Below are 22,753 nucleotides of genomic sequence, written 5' to 3'. Positions count from 1 at the left end.
AAAGCTGTCAAATCAAAATGATTAGCTCTTGTGATTAGATTAGAGCTCTTGTGTGGGAAGTCTTTCTTTCTTTTAAAGTTTTAAGTGTTTATGGTCACGCTGAAAAGATTACCATGATAAGCATGAATGGAAAAAATCTCGCATGCGTGCTGATTCTCCTGATTCCAACCAGGGGATCACACCGGCTGTCATACTGCATCCATCCATCCATCCATCCATCCATTTTCCGTATCACTTATCCTACACAGGGTCACGGGGAGCCTGGAGCCTATCCCAGGGGACTTGGGGCACAAGGCGGGGGATGATCTGGACGGGGTGGCAGTCCATCGCAGGCCACACTCCTCATACTGTCATACTGCATAAATTACTGATTTGTGATCACACTCTGATGAATCATGAGACTCCCGGAGATTCATACAGCAATGACTTTTGAAACTCCTCCCCCTCCTTTATGTAACACAGGATGTGTGTGGGTGCGTGTGAGAGAGAGAGAGACTGTTGAGTGAAAAAAATTCTGAAACACATCATCCAGCCCTTAACAGCACTCTACTCACTAGTGCATTTCTTAATTTCTCTGCAGAAGACTCACAGTAAGCGGAAAGTTGGCGGTGTGTGAATCTGCCGTGTTTTTGGCCCCTATGGCCTTCCACATTGCTGTTGGGTGCAAACTGAGCTGTGCTGCTCAAACTCTCAAACCTCAGCAAGCCCTGAAGAAACGAGGATTAAAAGTGCTTCTTCACTGATTAAACACTTCTGTTCTGCAGGAGGATGGAGGGAGTGAGTTTACTTTCTAAAGTGCTGCTTTTTCTGCACGTGACTCTGTTTTTTCCTCACACACACTCATCTGAAATGAAAGGTAGGTTTATTTCCACACTGCTGCTCTTACTGCACTCACTACACACACCTTTACACACATTTTACATCACATCTGTACAGCTGAATTGGGTCAGTTACAGTGAGGAAGCAGTGGTGTTGAAGTAACACCTGTAGTGTTGCATTATAGTCTTATAATGTTGAATTAACACATCTGTGGCATGTGGCAGAAATAATTTATAAAATAATTCATAGCATTTAATCATCTCATGCTTAATGAATGATTTACAGTGTAGAATGAACTCTGGTGTCTGGTGAACTCTTACAAGGCAGATAGTGCCAAATTAAATCAAAACAACATTTAATTAACATTTAATATCTTTTTGTTTGCCACTTAATCACTTTACACTTTACTTTAATGCTTGATTTTGTCTAGTGTACACTAATTCTGTCTCATTCCCCTTACTGTATATTGTATATTACTCTGTTTTTTTTAATATATATTCTTATTATACGTTCTATATTTGATCATTTCTTTAAGCTCAGGTGTTGGGAGTGTGTGAGTGTGTTTTGGATATCTCCTACACGTTTTATACACAGTACTGTGCAAAAGTGTTTTTTTTTTAAAGTACAAATCCTATTATAAATGTTTATTTTAGGAATTATCGTGTCAGTACAAAAACATTTTAGATGTCCAAACATCACTTTTCCAACAAAATACGAAGAAGTGTTACAGAAAAATGTTTGTACATCAGGAAAGGAAGCAACATATTACATAACCGATCATTTTTCAAACAAAAAAATATAATGAAAATGAGTTTTCCTGCAAAAATGTGATGGCGAAAGTCTCCTTTAAGATGCTCAGTAACACTTACAGCTCATTTCCTTATAAAACGGCACACACTGTACCTGAGACTACTGATTCTTTTTAAAAAAGCAAAGAGTCGTCACACCAAATATTGACTTTGTTTAGTTTGTTACTGCTTACTGCACTTTATAGTATTTTTTTGTATGTATAAACATTTAATTTTATTATTTTTAAGGCTACTTTGCTTCACAGCATTTCTTTGCATGTGACTAAGACTTATGTAGACCTATTGTGCAAAATAATAAATACACTTGGCTTGACTTGACTGTGCCATTTTTGAGTTAGTTTTATACAGTGTTACAGAATGTAGATAGACCTATACAAAGACTATTGGCTTAACGCTGCACGAAAGTGATCATTCAAAGCAATAAGATTAAGTTAAATGTGCAGTGTTTGCTGTTGCTATCACACAAGATGACACTGTGTAAGAGGGAGTAGGCTAGCCCTAACTCTTTTTCTGTGAGAAGCTTTAGCATCTGTCTGAGTCACAAATAATAAATACGAACTGATGTTTAACTTAAATGTGTAACAATTCTTTGATCATTATTAACGCTACTTTCTAATCCCATGTCTTTCAAAGCTTGCCACGTTTTGCATGGATTTATAAAACCTAAAATCCAGCCTTATGCTTGCTTCACATCAGGTATCTTGTCCTGTTTCAGCCATTTTGTTTTCTGCTGTTGTAGAAATGGCATTAAGTTTATCCTAGAATAAACTGAATCACCTAGCACTTTGTCCTCTCTTCTTTAGCAGTATGGAAAGCCAAAAATTTGAGCATGCAAGTTAAAAGCCTCATCGAAATGCTTCTAAAACATTAAAAAAGCCCAGTTAGCTGCCGATACTCAGTATAACGATGAAAAACTCTCTCTTAAAGAGCAGGTAATGTTGCTGTCTCGCAGCTCCAGGGTCCATGATTAAAGGGATTAAAGGAAAACTCCACCCTCGAACACGTTAAATATGTGTATATTGTAATATTTGTGATGATTCTGATGCTAGGTTTTTGGTTGGTGCTGTATTTTCCTTATTCCTGTGAGAAGTTAGCGGCTGTCACAGGTCAGGTTTTTCAGTGTTAGCATCAAAAGAGCTACTTTTCTTGCCTTTATCTAGCAACGTCACATTGAACGTCATACGCAGAGAAATCTGGAGTAGTAAAGCAGTAAATACAGTCCAGTATGCTATTATTGTACGGCAGTGTATGTACAGGATTACAGTAGAAATGCTGTGAACATTACGGTGTAAGTGTACTGATGGTGTTTCGCTCCACCTCTCGGCCGCAGTGATTGATGCGTTGGCGCTGAGTGGCGGAGCTCGGATGGCGGCGGCGGTGGAGGATTTGATGGGAGGTTTGGAGAAAATGCAGGAAGTGTACATGACCTCTACATTCCGTCTCCCTCCTAAAATGGGCGGCGTGCTGTTCGGAATCTACAGCAGAGACGACGGCAAGAAATACCTGGAGATCACCGTCATCGGCAAGATCACTAAAGGTACTGAGAGTCTCCCTGAAAGTGTCTTACACACACACACACACACACTCACGCTGAGCTCATCCTGCTCGCTTTTATTTCATATCTACATACACCTGAACGAACATCTATCTGTCTGTCTCTCTCTGTCACTGTCTGTCCCTCTGTCTGTCTGTCTTTCTTTGTCTCTCTGCTCTCTGTGTCCTTCTGTCTCTCTCTCTCTGTCTCCCTTTGCCTGTTTATCTCTCTTGGTTTGTCTCTGTCCCTCTGTCTTTCTGTTTGTCTGTGTCTTTCTGTTCCTATTTCTGTCTCTCTGTCTTTTTGTGTCCCTCCATCTGTCTGTCTGTATGTCTGTCTGTCTCTCTGTGTCCTTCTGTCTGTCTGTCTGTGTCTGCCTGTCTCTCTGTTCCTCTGTCTGTCTCTCATTCTGTCCTTCTGTCTGCCTGTCTGTCTCTCTGCATGGTCCTCTGTCTGTCTTTCTCTCTCTGTCCCTTTGTCTTTCTGTCTGTCTTTCTGTCTGTATATTTGTCTCACTGTGTCCATCTGTCTGTCTTCCCTCTGTAGTGTTAGTAAAATATTTGCGCTCTGATGGGAAGCTCCACTCAGTCAATCTGCATAACCCCGCCCTCTCTGATGGACGGAGCCAGTCACTCATTCTCAGAGTGGGCGGACTCAGAAAGCGCCACATCAGCTTTGAGCTCTACATTAACTGCCGTCTGACTGACTCCGCCCACGGGCTGCCCTCATTGGCCAAGCTGCCTTCAAAGGTGGAGTCTGTGGAGGTTCGTAGTGGAGAAAGGAACTTCGCCAGAATGCAGGTGTGAGTCTGAAACTGAGAAATTGCCTTTAAATTTGCCTGTTCTCATTGGTCAGCATTTTGATCATGTGACATTATATGAATCAGGCACAGATTGGAACAGAGTGCCCCAACTGAATAGTGCAGTTTATACCACAGTGCTGCTGAATTCTGGATTCTGATTGGTCAGAAGGTGTTGATTAATTTTCTATAACAGCAGCTCTGACAGTAGTGTGGATGCACATCACAGGTTTATATTAATGTGCTTGTTCATATACGTTATCATCACACGGGGTACTTTACGGCAGACGCGTCACATAAACCGCTTTTAAACATGTGTAATCGTTGATACAGTGACGTTTTCTGTAAAGTGACGTTTATTTAGTGTTTATGGAAGGAGTCTCTAATGTCCAGGTTGTAATAGTCAGAGGTAAAGCTGTAATTTTAACAGAAGTTATTGCTTTGTTTATTTTTTTAAAGGACCATGGCAAGCTTCTTTTTTTTTTTTTTTGTATTATTAACTTATATATAGAGTGAAAAAAGAGCAGCAGGAGGGAAAGACTGTTTATAATGTAAGTGAGGTCAGGACCTACAGGAACGAGCTTGTTTTTTTTTTTTTTTTGATGTTCCACAGCATCAAATGTAACAACAAATGGATAAAACATACAACATGCCATTCTTTAATTAAATAAAAAATTGTAATTGCTGTGGTATAAAAGGAATAAAACACTTCAGGAAAATATTGTTACTGGAAAATAGTCAGTGTTTAGGTGGTAACAGTTACTCCACTCCTGTCGTTAATTATTTTCCTACACACAGCCTACACACAAGTTTATATATTTTTACTCTGAACTCTGAGTAGCTATTTATTAAACTCTTACAAACGTTAAGAGATAATTGTATAGGCTTATCTGCAGCTGTTTCTGTTTTAATTTATCATTTCTGAGGAAAAGGTTCAGTACTGTTTTCTTTCTTTTTCCCCTTAAAAGTGACTCAGAGCATTGAGAACAGCATGGCTGTAGAGACAGTGGGAAATGTCGTCCTGCTCGGATGGGACTGAAGACACAGAGGACTGAGATAAGAAGTGAATGGACACAGTGTGGTCTTTGTTCTCTTATCTCTCTCCGTCTGTTGATCTTCCTCTCTGGTTTATATTGAAATCAGATCAGATAGCACAGATGCACAATGGCCTTATAACCTGTTTAGGAGACTTGAGACCCCTTTTAACAGTTCAAACACCACTGTGCTACTAAACGACCTTTCTGAACGTTATACAAGCTAAAGAAATGGTGGATCAGATGACAGAGAAGGCATATCAGATATCAGATCCTGTAACCAGTGGTAAAGACTGGAATTGGATTTGGAAAAGAAATGTATTTTTGTTACTGGGAATATTTACATATAAAGAGACTTGACTGGTTTTTTTTTTATTTGGAATGATTTTATTATATTTATACTTTCTAGATTATTATATTTATTATGTTCACGGGGTGGCACGGTGGCTTAGTGGTTAGCCTGCTTGCCTCGCACCTCCAGGCTTGGGGATTCAGTTCCTGCCTCTGCTGTGTGTGTGTGGAGTTTACATGTTCTTCCCGTGCTTCCAGGGCTTCCTCCAGTCCAAAGACATGCGCCATAGGCTGATTGGTATCTTCCAAATTCAGTAGTGTGTGTGTGTGTGTGTGTGTGTGATTGTAGTTTCAGAAAGGAAAAACATAAACGCTGCTCATTGACATGTTTCTGAAATTGCTTTGTTACACTGAAACTCTTTTGAGGAGTATTTTTGTTGATATATTCAGGTAAAGTACATATTATTATTATTATTATTATTATTATTATTATTAATTGCATTATTCCATGAATACGTAATACGTATTATTCCATGAATACGTAATACGAAGACGTAATGATTTATAGTAATTTACAAATGTCCTGAATCTGGAGTTTGAGTGCCTGCTGCTGTACCGATCAGTTTTTAAGACCCAAATGTATTCGTTTTTTTGTCAGATTTTTCTTAATATAGTGCATTCTGTTTATTTTAAGAATGTACATGAAACAACAAAATCTCACCTTCTGGGTTTATAACATACTGTAACATTGTACTACACCTGTAATTTAACAGAAGTGATGTTTTTTATACCCCTCCCTCTGCATCCTTGGCACTCTCGATGCATCCATCCACCTGACCCCGCCCACCTCGAACCTTTACAATAGTGAGATATTTCAGTCTAAACTAATGAGGACAAAATAAGGTGCAGTGTTCTAGTAGTAGGGACGCATATAGTCCCTACTAAATAAGTAAGGAATAAAACACTTGGAGGTGTGCTGTTATAGGAAAATCATCAACGACAGGGTGGTGTGATGAAGCAGAGTTGCTGGTACCATCCTGAATTTATTATTACAGTTTTTATTAACTAATGAATGACACATCATTTTTTTATCCATTGATAGTTACACTTAATGTTGTGGAATGTCTGAGAAGCAAGTTAGTGCCTGTTCTCACTTACGTTATAGCAGCTATAAAGAGTCGTTCCCTCACCAGCGTCTGATTCTTTCTCTCTCTTGAAGTTAATATGATAAACGCAGCTTCTCATGTTACTGAAAAACCATGAAGAGTAAACTCCTCTGTCCTGAAGATGTTACAGCTCTCCTTCTACAGTGCTGACACTGGAGACTCCTTCCATAAACTGTATGTTAAAGAAACGTCTCCTTACAGATACAATCACACACTGTTTTTATGATTTCTAATTATAAAAATCCAGATTATATTCAGAGAAAGTGGGTCATAAATCTGATTCATGATTTGGTATTTATAAAAACTCATTACTGTCGGAACTTTTGGCAGGAAAATAATTCTATATATGTTCTCCTTCATTCATGCTGTATCACAGCTAGCTAATAACCATGCTGACGGTCTTGTGTGTGTGTGTGTGTGTGTAGGGTTCAGTGGAGTCTCTAAAGCTGGCTCTCGGTGGTTCTCTTCCTAAAGCTGGACTCCTCACTGACTGCTCACTGCAGGGAGACTCAACACTACACAACACAGGTACACACACATATATAATGCTGCACAAACACACAACAGTTCACACACATGCACAACACTAATCAACACACAGCCATGTTCATGTGGGTTCTCCGTCTTCCTCACACAGTGCAAAAACATGGCAGTAGGTGAAATGGCTGTGCTAAACTGATCGTGTGTGTGTGTGTGTGTGTGAGAGTGTGTGTGTGTGTGGGGGGGGGGGGGGGGGGGGGGGGGTAAGCTTCCCTTACTGAAGCTGAACGAGTGAATATCCTGTAGGTGTATGTACTGATTTGTTGATGCTGTACTGATTTGTTGATGCTGCCATCTTCTGGTCATCCCCAGTAATGCAGCCATGGACTTGAAGCTACATTCACATTCACATTACAAGCCTTATTTATGTTTATTTATTCATTTGGCAAATGCTTTTATCCAAAGTGACTTACGGCTGAGAGACACGAGGTCCTAAACTCCCCGACTGCTGATTCACTACTCACTTACTTACTGCTCAGTTCTGATGATTTTCACAGATCTGATCCTTCTGCTTCATCTGTTCACGCTTACGTCATTAGAGATGACTGTTCATCATCAGGGCCCAGTTTCCCCAAATCACTGGATAGTTCAGATGATCTTCACTTGGGGAGAGAGAGAGAGAGAGAGAGAGAGTGTGTGTGTTTGTATACAGTGTGATGCTTTGCTCTACCATTTACTGATGTGCTTCATTGCTTTAGAGAAACTCAGTGCTGAGAAGGACACAGAGTTTATACTGTTGTTGATTTTATTACTGGTGCTTCACCACTTCACAGATTTGGACCACTTTAACCATGTAATGTAAATGACTTTCATTTCATTTCATCCACATCATCACTATTGCTTTTCCTTCGCTTGTTAAGTTCAGTTCAAGTTCGTCTTCAGCGTGTGGTGTAATAACTCTGAAGTAAAAAGTCTGATTTAGTGATGGTTGTGTGTTGCAGTGGGCAGTGACGTTAACGCCATGCTGGGTGAGTGACAACACTGTTATTACACCTCTTATAACCCCTGTTATTACACCTGTTATTACATCTCTTATTACACCTGTTATTTCACTTGTTGTTAGACCTCTTATTACACCTGTTATTACATCTCTTATTACACCGCTTAATATACAACTGTTATTACAGCTGTTAGTACATGTTATTACACCTGTTATTACAACTGTTATTACACATGTTATTACACCTGTTATTACATGTTATTACACATGTTATTACACCTGTTATTACACCTGTTATTACATGTTATTACACGTGTTATTACACCTGTTATTACAGCTGTTAATGTACCTGTTATTACAGCTGTTATTACAGCTGTTATTACAGCTGTTAATGTACCTGTTATTACAGCTGTTATTACGCCTGTTATTACAACTGTTATTCATTTCTCCTCTCATCTCTTCTTTTATTTATTTTATTGTCTTTTCTCTTTCACTTTCTTCTTTTCTTCTTCTCTTTTTCTTTTCTCTCCTCTACTCTTCTCTTTTTTTCTCTCCTCTTCTCCTCACTTCTCCTCTCTCCTCTTCTCTGTTGTCTCTCCTCAGGTGATCACACTAAGGCTCTGATTGGTCAGCTGATTATATTTAATCAGATTATGGGCAACCTGAGAGAGGACATCAGGGAGATGGTGAGCTCAAAACACACACACACACACACACACACGGGCAGGAAAGCAAGACCGATGAATAATCAGAAAAAATGGAATATTAAAAATGTTTTCTTGAAAATCTTAAATATTTTTAAATATTTGTTTTCTTTTCTCAGTTGTTCAGTGAAATAATTTCAGATGTAATAATTGTGTAACAATGTTGTGCTTCGTTGCTTTTTATTTCAGACCAAGGAGATGTCTTTAATCAGGAACACCATCCTGGAGTGCCAAGTGTGTGGTGAGTGCTGGAGACCTACCGCTATCACCTACAAAGCATAGAAAGGATTTATTTTAATATAAGGGGAACAGTAATGACACTTTAAATCAACTCAGGAAATCAGTGTAACTAGAACATGTGTAACCTCTCTCTCTCTCTCTCTCCCTCTCTCTCTCTCTCTCTCTCTCAGGTTTCCATGAGCCTCAGTCTGGTTGTCAGTCTAACCCGTGTTATGACGGGGTTGCGTGTGTGGATGTGTTGGAGTTTCCGGGGTATCGGTGCGGCTCGTGTCCCGCAGGCACAACAGGCAACGGCACACACTGCCAGGACATCAACGAGGTTCTCCTAACCCACACACACACACACACACACACACACACACACACAAACACACATTAAATATTCAGTTTTAAATCTTGAGCTTTTAGAGCATTATTGTGCATTTCAGTTTTTTCTCTCTCTCTCTCTCTGACTCTCTCCATGTCTCTCTCTCCATGTCTCTCTCTCCATGTCTCTCTCTCTCTCTCTCTCTCTCTCTCTCTCTCTCTTCCTCAGTGTGCAGCACAGCCGTGTTTCTCTCCTCACATGTGTGTGAACAGTGTTAAGGGGTTCCGCTGTGAGCCGTGTCCTCCGGGGTTCTCCGGGCCCGAGCTGAGCGGAGTCGGCATGGAGTTCGCCCAGAACCACAGACAGGTCTGACCTTTCTGTCTCTCCTTTAATGTGAGAAGAGAGAAGTCAGTTCATCATGACCAGGAAATTGAGATCAGAGGGGAGATCAGAGATGAGGTCAGAGGTGAGGTCACCGGTGAGGTCAGAGGGGAGGGCAGAGGTGAGGTCGCAGGTGAGGTCACAGGTGAGGTCAGAGGGGACATCAGTGGTGGGGTCAGACGTGCCTCTCTCATTCTCTCTCCATCTCTGTTTCTCTCTATACTTCTCTCACTCCATCTCGCTATATTTACATATTATATATGTCTGTCTCTTTTATGTTTAGCTAATATATATATATATTTTTTTCTTTCTTTCTTTTTTCTTTGTCTATCACTCTCTGTTTGTCTCTCTGTCTGTGTCTGTCTCTCTCATTGTCTTCCATCACTCTTTTCTCTCACTGTCTACCTTACTCCATCTCTCTCTCTTTCTCTCTCTCTCTCTCTCTCTCTCTCAGTGTTTTGTGAGATTGGGAATAATGGCACTATCTCTTGCGTTTACTCTGACCTTGATGGTTATTAGCCTTATTTCAAAGCTTGCAGCTACCAGCCTGTAGCAGCCATGTGGCCAATCCCCTGATCATGATCATGTGTGTGTGTTACAGGAGTGTGTGGACATAGACGAGTGTGCGGCTCAGACCGGCGCCTGCGTCCCCAACTCCATCTGCATCAACACAGCGGTGAGCTCATGCTTATAAGATACCACAACTGTCTTTAGCTCTGTGACATCCTTTTGCACATTTTTATACATAACAGCATGTCATAAGACCCTGAGCTGCTGTTGGAGGAGTGGGTGATGATGATGATGCAGTTTTTTTTTTCAGTGCTAAACTCAGATCTCTGTTTTTGTCTCTCTCAGGGTTCGTTTCAGTGCGGTCAGTGTAAAGCGGGTTTTGTGGGGAATCAGACATCAGGCTGTTTTCTCAGGAGAACGTGCGCTCTGCTCGGCTACGATCCATGCGACGTCAATGCTCACTGTGTGATGGAGCGCAGCAGTGACTTCTCCTGTGTGGTGAGAACTCGTATCACATGTCAGACACTGCTAACCTCAACACATCTGTGTACACTGTGCTTAAAAACGCTGCTTAAAATCTGTTTACTGCAGTATTACTTTTTATATTATATACTGAATACTGACTACAAGTTTCATGGTGGGTGTACAGTTGTGTTCATAAGCATAAGTATATCACAGTGTAAATACACCTGTTCCTGGAAGCAAGTCTGGGATGAAGTTCTGGAAAAGTAATAATCAGTAAAAATCCATTCTTAAAATCCATTATAAAAAATGGAAAAAAGTCAGCAACCGGGTAAAGAGGGCATTAGTCAGAGAAGCAACCAAGAGACCACAGGCAACTCTCCACATGATGCTCCCACCACCATGTTTCACTGTAATGGTGCTCTGTGGTATATTTTTTTTTATAACCAGAATGAAAGCTTAACATATATTTCTTCTGCAATATGATGGAGTGGATCTCAGTGTTTTCATTCAGTGATATCTGTGTGTGGATGGAACGGAAGGTAAAACATGATACAAGGATAATTTTACTTGTTAATTGAATATTTTCTCCATCCGCATGTTTAATGTCAGTCATTACATTTTGAGGAAAGATTGCAAAATTAAAAAGTCTGGGAAATATTTACTTCAGTCAAGATATTCTGTTAGCAATATTTAGATTTATTTATTTTTTATAAACAGTTTATTTTTATAAATAAAAATACATTTTTAAACTCAACAGTTTATTTTCATCTTTCTGTTTATTATATCTTATACACAAACTGTACTTTATTTCTCCCTCAGTGTAACGTGGGATTTGCAGGGAACGGGAACATCTGTGGCGTCGACTCTGACCTCGATGGCTATCCAGATGAAGCACTTCCCTGCATTGATAACGATAAACACTGCAGAGTGGTTCGTCCATGTTTGTTCATCTTCAGATTTTTTTTCACCTTGTGTTTATTTCTTATTTCCTTTTGAAATCTATTTCTGTGTTTCTGGTTTATGAACGCACTCTTACAGGATAACTGTGGCTCCACGCCGAACTCTGGTCAGGAGGACACGGATGGTGATGGTGTCGGAGATCAGTGTGATGAAGACGCAGATGGAGATGGAATAAAGAACGTGGAGGTCATTTTATAAATGTTAAACAGAGTTGCAGGGTTAATGTTGCTAATAAGTATTTTTACATCATAAAATGCATTTGTCTCAGTTCTAAAAAAAAAGATCAACAGTGCTGTGGTGTAATTGAAGCTGATATAATGTCGTAGAAATCAAAGTTTTAATTATTACTGACTTGAACTGTATTTTTGCAGGATAATTGCCGTCTAGTGCCCAATAAAGACCAGCAGAACTCAGACACAGACTCATACGGCGATGCGTGTGATAACTGTCCAAACGTCCCTAATGGAGATCAGCTGGACACGGACGGTAACGGTGTGGGAGACAGCTGTGATAGCGACATCGATGGAGACGGTATGCATCACACCCCGTGACACACTGACCAGCATGACTAGCTGTTATGCCATAACGCTTATGAAAGCTGCTTGGAAATAGCAGTACCGTATTCTAATACTGTTCCCATCGAACCCTTGTCACCTTCCCCTTTACAGCGAGTACAGATGCCTGCATAGTATTTACACCCTTTATTTAGTACCCTTTATTTCTAAAGAACCATCTTATTGGGTGTGTGGTTCGTCTTTACAAAGCTCTTTTATCATCCTTGTGATTTTTCTGCAGGAATCCCCAACATGCTGGATAACTGCCCGAAAATCCCCAATGCCATGCAGACAGACCGGGATGGAGACGGAGTGGGAGACGCATGTGACAGCTGTCCTGAGGTCAACGACCCCACTCAGGTGTGTGTCTACTCATATAAACTCATATAAACTCATATATACTCCAGAAATCAAAAAACTGTAGCACCGGTCCCACCATAAAAACACCATTAAATAGACATATAACAAATCCAAACAACTGATTTCAGTAAATTAAATTAAAATGTAGCTGCATTATAAAAGAGACGCTTTGTAGTGCTGTTGAATTCTGGATTCTGATTGGTCAGAAGATGTCGATTCATTTCCTATAACAGCAGCTCTGACAGTAGTGCAGCTGGTTTATATGATCACAGGTTTATATTAATGCACCCGTTCTAATACGTTACTGTTTCTATGGCAACAACTTACACAGGGACTTGTATAGCGGACGCTAAGATAACCTAAGGATTAATAAAAGTGTTGTTATTTAACAAAGAATAACATACACATGCTTTCTGAAAGAAGATGTTTATTTAATATTTATGAAAGGAGTCTCCGCTGTCAGCACTTTGTAACAGTCAGTACGTTTTCCGACGCGGGAAATTCTTCAGGACAGATGAGTTTCCGAGTCCTCAGTAACATAACAAGTTGTGTTGTTTTTCTTATTAACTGGTCAACAAGTCCATCACGGACGTTCCACAACATATAAACAAATTGTTGGCGGATTTCGGTATAAGAGGAATAAAGACTTCGGGATGTGCTGTTATTGGAAATGAATCACTTAGGGGTGGTAACAGTAACTCCGCTTCATCACACCATGTCATTGTTGATTATTTTCCTATAACAGCATGCCTCCAAGTGTTTTATTTCTTATAAAATATACATATTGTGTAATTTTCTCTTCAATAATTCATGGATGTCAGGAGAAGAAAAAACCAGTCTGTGACACTTTGTCTGTTTGTAGTCGGATATTGATAACGACTTGGTGGGAGACGTCTGCGATACGAACCAGGACACGTGAGTTTCCTGCTCTTTCACGACTTAAAGTCCATGTTTATTTTAAGTTCTTTTTAAAGTATGTGATGCGGTAACTAGTGAAATATTCCATCACTGAAACTAGGACAAGTGCGTAGTTAGCTCCAACAGTTGATGTGCTTAAGTGTAATGCATGTAACCGTATAACACAATGCGTAATGTGTGTGTAGAGATGGCGACGGTCTCCAGGACACGAGGGACAACTGTCCTGAAATCCCCAACAGCTCTCAGGTGGACTCAGATAACGACGGCATCGGAGATGATTGTGACGACGACGATGACAACGATGGAGTTCCAGACGTTTCTTATCCCGGTCCTGATAACTGCAGACTCATCCCAAATCCTAACCAGAAAGATTCAGATGGTACGCACAACACACACACACATCTCACAACACACACACTCACACACACACATCTCACAGCACACACACACACACACACATCTAACAGCACACAAAACACACACACATATACACACATCTCACAACATACACACTTGCACATCCACATCTCACAGCACACACGCACACATCTCACTACACAAAAAAAAAACACACACAACTTACAACACACATATACACACATCTCACAACACACACACACAACACACACACATCTCACAGCACACACACATCTAACAGCACACAAAACACACACACATCTCACAACACACACTCACACACACACATCTCACAACACACACACACACACACATCTCACAACACACATATACACACACATCCCACAACACACACACTTGCACATACACATCTCACAGCACACACACACACACCTCACAACACACACACACATCTCACAGCACACATGCACACATCTCACGACACAGACACACACTCACACACACATCTCACAACATACACACACACACATCTCAAAGCACACACACACAACTTACAGCACACATACACACACATCTCACAACACACACACATCTCACAGCACGCACACTCACAACACACACATACATGAAAGAAATATATGAAAGAAAGAAAAAAAGACAATTAAAGAAAGAAAGAAGAAAGTCAAACAAGAAAGAAAGAAAGAAAGAACAACGTCAATGTTATTATGTTTTTCCTCAGTAAATTGAGCTAAATATCCTGCATTCTTTTTTCCTCCTCTCTTCCTCTCCTCAGCTGACGGAGTGGGTGATGTGTGTGAGAGTGACTTTGATAATGATAAAGTGAGTGACGAGATGGACGCCTGTCCTGAAAACGCTGACATCACCATGACGGACTTCCGAGCCTTCCAGACGGTCATCCTGGACCCGCACGGGGCTTCCCAGATCGACCCCAACTGGGTGGTGCTCAACCAGGTGAGCTCATGGCTAGACCACAGTGAATGCTTTATAGAAAGAAAGTACGGAGGTGAAAAGCCAGTCAGCTTGTTTTTGGGTAAGTTTGCTTGTTATATACTTCCTGATTGATCTAGTGTTAATCTGTTTAACTACAGAAAAGTGTTCATGTTTATGTGACTGTAGGGGATGGAGATCATACAGACCATGAACAGTGACCCTGGTTTGGCTGTGGGTAAGTCTCCTCTCCACTCTTTTTTACTTTATATATATATATGATTATACGGTATTTGTCTACGCATTAAATATGATGTTCTGTTCACCACTTTGCATTGTTGTGTCCCGTTTGACCTCATGGCTTCTCTTTACAGTTTATACCAACATGGCTGGATAATAAGTAGTTCCTTTATTATAGCTCAGGTCGACTGATCGCACTGATCGATTCTTCATCACCATCTCCTCATCTTCCTCCAGGCTACACAGCGTTCAATGGCGTTGATTTTGAGGGCACATTCCACGTGAACACGATGTCCGATGATGACTACGTGGGCTTCATCTTCGCCTACCAGGACTCGTCCAGCTTCTACGTGGTGATGTGGAAGCAGACGGAGCAGACGTACTGGCAAAACCTGCCCTTCACAGCACTGGCTGAACCTGGTCTGCAGCTAAAGGTGATTATTTAAACAGCAGTCGGTTATTACTAAGGATGGCACCACTAATCTGAAAGCATATACAAGAAGCATATCTAATATTTTCCAGGAAGTAAGTCACCCCGGGGGACACTATATACTGAAAAGATAATGTTAAATGTTAAGCGTATTTTTAATATCTCTCCCCGGGTCTGTCACCCAGGCAGTGAAGTCTCGCACAGGTCCGGGTGAGTATCTGCGTAACGCACTGTGGCACACCGGCAGCACAAACGGAGAGGTGACGCTGCTCTGGAAGGATCCCAGGAATGTGGGATGGAAGGATAAAACGTCGTACCGCTGGAGCCTCAGCCATCGGCCACAGGTCGGCTACATCAGGTAGGAATCAATTCTCTAGAATTCTCTGATTTCTAAATGTGTGAGAGTGAATGAGTTGATCTTTATTCTTCTCACTCCAGAAAGATAATGGTTTTTAAACAAGTTAAACAATCTACATATGTAGTGTGAGTCAAGCCGATAAGCAAGTCCAACAAACACATTGTATAAACAAATCAAATAAACAAGTCAAATAAACAAGTCATCAATAAGCAACTCCAACAAACAAACCTAAATAAACAAATCAAATAAACAAACCCAACTAACAAGTTCAACAGATAAATCAAATAAACAAGCCCAATAAACAAATCAAATAAAAACGTCCAACAAACAAAAAAAAAGAAATTAAATAAAGAAGTCCAACAAACAAATTAAATAAACTAATCAATAAGCAACTCCAATATGCAATTCAAATAAACAAATCGAATAAACAAATCAAATAAACAAATCAAATAAAAACATACAACAAACAAATAAAATAAACAAATAAAATAAACAAGCCCAACAAACAAATTAAATAAACAAGTCCAACAAACAAATCAATAAACAAGTCCAACAAACAAATAAAATAAACAAGCCCAACAAACCAATTAAATAAACAAGTCCAACAAACAAATCAAATAAACAAGTCCAACAAACAAATTAAATAAACTAATCAATAAGCAACTCCAATAAACAAATTAAATAAACAAATCAATAAACATCCAATAAAGAAATTAAATAAAGAAGACCAACAAACAAATTGAATAAACTAATCAATAAGCAACTCCAATAAACAAATCAAATAAACAAATCAAATAAACAAATCCAGTAAACATGTCCAGTGAGATGTGATGAGTCCAGTTTCTTCTCTGATCTGTGATGGTTTGGGGATTGTGAGAGAGTTTTTATGTTGTGATGAATCCTGTTCTGTGGGTGACCGGGTGTTTTTGCCTGATGGTCTAACGTGCTCCCCTTTATGACAAAAAGACAAAGAAACCGTAGGGGAAAATACACTGATAAATGCCTGATGCTTTCAAAATTTGTCACGATTTTTTACATGTCCTGGTATTCAGAGGCAGCAAGTCGGTAACTTCAGTTTAAACGTTACAGCAGTGTTAACGCTGGGAAAGTTACTCATGTTCAGACTCGTCTTATGCAGGGGCTTGAACTTCATGCAGTCAGGTGGATTTTTATTTATTCCTCCAAGTAAGATCAAGCTGTCTTTATATAATCCAGCTGTTTTTACAAGTTAGTTTGATCCAGCAGTGTTGTTTTTCATCAAACTGTGTTAGTAAGATCCAGGCACACTACTGCTAACGTGCCTTTGTCACTTTATTAGATCAGGTAGAGTTTGTGGGATTTAGTGCATGTGTGTGTGTGTGTGTGTGTGTGTGTTCTCAGAGTGCGTCTGTATGAAGGCACTGCTCTGGTCGCTGACTCCGGCGTGGTGATTGACACCTTGATGAAAGGAGGACGCCTGGGTGTTTTCTGCTTCTCACAGGAGAACATTATCTGGTCTAATCTGGGCTACCGCTGTAACGGTGAGTTCCTCATTCTGAAGCTGCGTTGTATAAGTCGCATAAATATAGCGAACATTTTTGTTTAATGGATAACTACAGTGTAGCTTAGTGTGAGCTGGAGCTACTAATGTAGTTAACAAGGAAGCTTATAAACCCATACACCTCATACACCTTTATAGAGCCGTAAACGTGTCACAAACAGATTTGTTGATGTTTCTGTATGATCTATAAAAATGGAACAAAGGATGTCACAGAGCTAAAAACAGTCATAGCTTCATCTCCAAGCTGATTTACTTTTCTTCCTCAGCACACACTTTGGTGTCACTTCATACCAGTGTTTTTTTGTGGTCAAATTGTGTGTGAAAGTTGTGCTGAACCTATGAGGTGAATGTAGTTAATAGGGAACTCACTGACCACTCGTCTCAAACGTGAGAATCGCATATATTTTAGTAAGAAAAAAATGTTAGCTGAGGATTAACAAGACTAAGGATTATAGCAAAGCTAGAAAGCTGTATAATATTCAGGCCGAAATTTCTTTTCACTGAAATACTCTATATAATATGAAACATTTGTATTAATAAACATGACTTGATGTGAAATCTGAAATTTTAATAAAAATGTTCGAGTTTGAGTTGTTGCCATAAAATCCAAAGTCATGGACTGGCCAGTGGGTCGGTGAGATGCTTGTCAGTGAACATGTCGTGTGTGTGTGTGTGTGTGTGTGTGTTCTCATCAGATACAATCCCAGATGATTTTTACCTCCACCACAAACAGATGAACCTCAGCACGGGAGCGTAGACGAGCGCCCACGTCTTTAATCACTGCATCATACAACCTGAAGTTACCACAGTCTGCAGTGTGCGTGTGTGTGTGCTAGTGCTGTGTGTGTATATGTGTGTGTGCTAGTGCCATGTGTGTGTGTGTGTATGTGTGAGTGCTAGTGCCATGTGTGTGTGTGCTAGTGCTGTGTGCGTGTGTGTGCATGCTAGTGCTGTGTGCGTGTTAGTGCTGTGTGTGTATGTGTGAGTGCTAGTGCCATGTGTGTGTGTGTATGTGTGAGTGCTAGTGCCATGTGTGTGTGTGCTAGTGCTGTGTGTGCATGTGTGTGCATGCTAGTGCTGTGTGCGTGTTAGTGCTGTGTGTGTATGTGTGTGTGCTAGTGCCCTGTGTGTGTGTGTGTATGTGTGAGTGCTAGTGCCATGTGTGTGTGTGCTAGTGCTGTGTGTGCATGTGTGTGCATGCTAGTGCTGTGTGCGTGTTAGTGCTGTGTGTGTATGTGTGTGTGCTAGTGCCCTGTGTGTGTGTGTGTATGTGTGAGTGCTAGTGCCATGTGTGTGTGTGCTAGTGCTGTGTGCGTGTGTGTGCATGCTAGTGCTGTGTGCGTGTTAGTGCTGTGTGTGTATGTGTGTGTGCTAGTGCCCTGTGTGTGTGTGTATGTGTGTGTGCTAGTGCCCTGTGTGTGTGTGTGTATGTGTGAGTGCTAGTGCCATGTGTGTGTGTGCTAGTGCTGTGTGTGCATGTGTGTGCATGCTAGTGCTGTGTGTGTATGTGTGTGTGCTAGTGCCCTGTGTGTGTGTGTGTATGTGTGAGTGCTAGTGCCATGTGTGTGCTAGTGCTGTGTGTGCATGTGTGTGCATGCTAGTGCTGTGTGCGTGTTAGTGCTGTGTGTGTATGTGTGTGTGCTAGTGCCCTGTGTGTGTGTGTATGTGTGAGTGCTAGTGCCATGTGTGTGTGTGTGCTAGTGCTGTGTGCGTGTGTGTGTGTGTGTGCATGCTAGTGCTGTGTGTGTGTGTGTGTATGTGTGTGTGTGAACGTGCATGTCTCTGTGCGTCTGGACAGTGTTTTCCTTTTTTTTTTTTTTTTTTTTCTAAACAAATGATTGTCTATTACTACGTATCTGTATTAGAGAATTTTAGAGAATTTGCAAACTAGAAATGCCCTCAGCTCTACGTGCCCCACCCTCTTCCCCTGCTAAACCAATGAAAGAGCAGGATTTGCATATTAAAATATGATAGGGTTTTACATTTTATAACACAATAAATCCTGTCTGTCACATAATACTCAAATGAGCAAAAATTTTTCTTTTTTTCTTCTTTCTGTTTTTTGGGGCTATTTGACTAGTCCTCAAGTTTCCCTGAACTAAATAAATATGTTTTATAATTGAATTAAAAATGTTAAATAAGGTGCAGGGCCAGTGTCAGTGCTTGAGTATAATACAGTCTAGAGCTATTTCACTGTTACAGCTGGATTTTTAACAGAAACGTATTGATTCATTCGACTTTACACTCCAGTGTTTGCTTATTATTATGGTGCTAAGTCCACTTCCTCCTCAGTGTGTGTGTGTGTGTGTGTGTGTGTGTGTGTGTGTGTGCGCGAGAGAGAGATATCTGTACTGTATGTAACACTGTAACTAACACAGCATACACTCGTGTCATGGATTTGTTCAACTGTAATTAACAACACTGTTTATAAATAAAAGTAAAAAAATCCTATTTCAGGCTTGACTAAGTTCATAGTGTGAGATGTGTAAGGAATAAAACACTGGGGGGGTCATTCTATTATAGGAAAATAATCAACGATGGAGTGGCATGATTCAGCTCAAAGCAAAAGAAAACAACATGTCCCGAAGTGTTTTATTCCTCTTATACTACAGCAATTTGCCATTACGATATATTATTTATTAAAGAATGATTTTTTTTCCTATTAATGGTTGTAAGAATACAGCCGGCTCTGCCTTGTGCTATCACCAGAGGGAGACAGAGAGCCGCCAGAAACATTAGACCAGCTTCAGCAGTCAGAGGGAGGCAGAGAACTCAGTCTTAATTATAATCATTGGCAATCAGCTCCACCTGTGGCTGGGTGGATTTAAGGAGAGCTCTTCACTCACCCGTGCGTAAGTCTTGAGTTGGCCTTGCTATGTGCTGGTGGCTCAAGTCTCAGCCGGTAATGTCCTGGGTAGAGCTTTGTCATTTCTCTGGCTTCTCTAGCCCACTTTTGAGCTCCCTATAGCTCTCAGTCTAAGTATGTGTACATATATATGAATAAAATATTATTCTCAGGTCAGAGTTTTAGTGAGTCTGAACTTTTAGTAAGTCCTTGGACCTTGAAGATTAATTAAGGGTTTTCATTATAGAGTTTCTTACCATTAGATGTTATCATTTAGAGTATGGAATTGAATTTTCAGGCTGACTGGAGCATGTTCACTGGACATGTAGTGTGTACAGGAGTGTGTTTCCAGGGCCCGAGAGACAGTTTTATCTTTGTGCTGACTGTGGGTTAGAAACATAGGTATGATGTTTTGAGAAAAGGCTCTTTGGTTTTTTTATTTTTTTGTTTTTTTTTTTTGGGCCTGTGTATGCACATGAAGCTTCAATAAAAAGAATTCCTCTTCTCCAAATTTGTGCCTGCTTACATCTTTTTTTTTTTTAAGAAGAAAAATACTTCTCAATCCATCAGACCTTTTGGCTTGTTCTGCATTTAATTTCCTCCCAGTCTCTGTGGGTGGCTCCCTGGGGTGAGTTCTTGCTTCTGATCCTTAGAGACTAGGGTTCAAACCTGCATGGGGTGACGTCCCTGTTACAATAATTACATCTGATGTTGAACGTCCACCAAATGAAGCTAGTTTCTGTCAGAGTAGCTATAAACAATCATTTTCTCTCTCTCTGACTGTCTGGCTCTTTGAGAGAGGAAAAAATACAAAAAGACAGAGCTTGTGATGTTACACAGAAAATGCAAATGACAAATTCTTCTGTCATGTTAAAAAACTCCTCTCCAGATGTGATTCAATCTCCTGGTTTAAAGTGCAGCCACGAACCAGAGAGATGAACGTGACCACCGCCGTTCACACTGATCTGGGACAGAGACCGTGTACAGGATTCATCTATAACACGAGCACGGCTGATTCGGGGATTTACTACTGCTCTGTAAAACACAGTGTGATCTCCTACATGGGCAACGGCTCCACCGTCATCATTACAGGTAGAGTGGGTGTTCAGGTAAAAGAAAATTGTTAATGTTTGTATACACAAATCAGTTGGGTCCAAATTTCCACAATCAACAGACAATTATACTGTACAGTGTAGTTCATTCTAGTGACTCTGTTGTGTACAGTAGTAAGTTGTATTACTGTTATGTGTGTATTGTGTAATGTAATGTAATAAAATCCTTTATAGATGCTTAACACACTCAGTGAGTAAATCATGCTGTTTTTGCTCCATCACTCTTTTGCAGAGCGCCATCCTCGTCCCATCATAACTCCCTACGTCCCGGATGTGAGTGTCGGACCCTCCGTCTCTCTGCAGTGTGTGGTGATGGGGGTCGTCCCATCTGAAGTGAGTGTTTCCTGGGTCATAGGTGAATCAGAGATGACCGGGTGGACGGAGTCGGGCTGGACACACACCAACGACTCGGCTGTAGAATACACACGCGCTCATATCAGCATTCCCTCAGAGAACTGGATGGAGGCTCAGAATGTGGAGTGTGTGGTCGAGGTGGACGGCAGACGTGTCTCTAAATCTCTTAAGCAAGGCGATTACAAATCATCCTAGTAGTGTTAGCAATAATGAAATTTTTTGAGTTACTTATGTAATCTTATGAGTTACTTTAATACTGCTAATCTTGAGGTGTTGATTCCGCACTCAAACTGGATGTTTCTGCATAATTATGCATGTGTAATATTTTATTTTGCGATTCGTTTGTTTATATCGTTCATTTCTCTGTACAGGCTCCAGTCAGGTGTGTTCATGGTTGCTGTATTTGGGCTCTGTTGTGGTCTTGGCCTTCATTACTGTGATCGTTACTGCTGTTTCTGGGTAAGAGATTTACAGATATAGCCATGATGTGTGCTGTAGTTCAGGGTGTGCCTCTGTTACAGTTTAAAGTGGAATAAACCCAGTTACTGCACGGGTTAATGAACGGATGCATGTTTATACTCTCAGTAGGCAATTGGAAGACACAGACAGCAGAGTGATAATGATATGCTGATCTCCATATCCTGCTATTTCATATAATATCTATAAAGAGACATGATTTTGATTGCGTTTTCTTGTTTATAGGAAGCGCAATATATAAGATTGGACATGATCTGCGTTGGTGAACATGGAAGCACCACTTTAAACCAGAATCGTTAAAGTTTTTCTTGCTTATTATTTGTTTGTAAAATGTCCAAGAAGCTTATGTAATTACAAACTTAATAAAATAAAATAAAAAAAAAAAACACATGAAAAGTGGCACTTGTCTGACAGATTATAAAATTATTAGTGTTTATAACACCACCTCCAAAGCACTGCTATGCAATTACAAAACGTGTATATATATATATATATATATATATACATACATAATGTTACCAAACATGTTATTTATACATTTATGATTGATCTGCTCTCTTTTTCACTCTACCTAGCACTTGAGTGTCAGGCTGTAATATTAGTAAATATTAGTATATTTCCCACTTTTAAAGCATACAAGCATGGGCAATGACAACTGTGCAATAAAAAAAAAAGCCATTTCCTTTGCTGGACTTGCACGCTAGAGAGACATGACACAGATTTAACACAACGAGTTAAAG

The 22,753-nt window shown here is 40.3% G+C and overlaps 1 protein-coding gene across 1 annotated transcript; it reads left to right on the top strand.

Annotated features, from left to right (window-relative positions):
- The first annotated feature begins 496 nt into the window (after nucleotides 1-496).
- Nucleotides 497-22,351, top strand: thbs3b (thrombospondin 3b). The gene is made up of 27 exons (XM_053231586.1): nucleotides 497-856; nucleotides 2,959-3,165; nucleotides 3,709-3,962; nucleotides 6,878-6,980; nucleotides 7,934-7,960; nucleotides 8,536-8,618; nucleotides 8,826-8,877; nucleotides 9,047-9,195; nucleotides 9,412-9,549; nucleotides 10,166-10,240; nucleotides 10,420-10,572; nucleotides 11,359-11,469; nucleotides 11,578-11,685; nucleotides 11,871-12,030; nucleotides 12,295-12,413; nucleotides 13,276-13,328; nucleotides 13,517-13,710; nucleotides 14,503-14,681; nucleotides 14,847-14,895; nucleotides 15,135-15,331; nucleotides 15,513-15,685; nucleotides 17,066-17,205; nucleotides 17,921-20,205; nucleotides 20,960-21,162; nucleotides 21,415-21,674; nucleotides 21,908-21,995; nucleotides 22,239-22,351. The coding sequence occupies exons 1-23, from the start codon at nucleotides 769-771 to the stop codon at nucleotides 17,980-17,982; spliced, it is 2,874 nt and encodes a 957-aa protein (XP_053087561.1). The 5' UTR covers nucleotides 497-768; the 3' UTR covers nucleotides 17,983-20,205; nucleotides 20,960-21,162; nucleotides 21,415-21,674; nucleotides 21,908-21,995; nucleotides 22,239-22,351.
- The last annotated feature ends 402 nt before the right edge of the window (nucleotides 22,352-22,753 follow it).

The sequence above is a fragment of the Pangasianodon hypophthalmus genome, chromosome 29, assembly GCF_027358585.1.
Source record: "Pangasianodon hypophthalmus isolate fPanHyp1 chromosome 29, fPanHyp1.pri, whole genome shotgun sequence".
Lineage (NCBI taxonomy): Eukaryota > Metazoa > Chordata > Actinopteri > Siluriformes > Pangasiidae > Pangasianodon > Pangasianodon hypophthalmus.
Note: the sequence above shows the minus strand (reverse complement) of the source record. Positions and strands in the feature narration are given on the sequence as shown.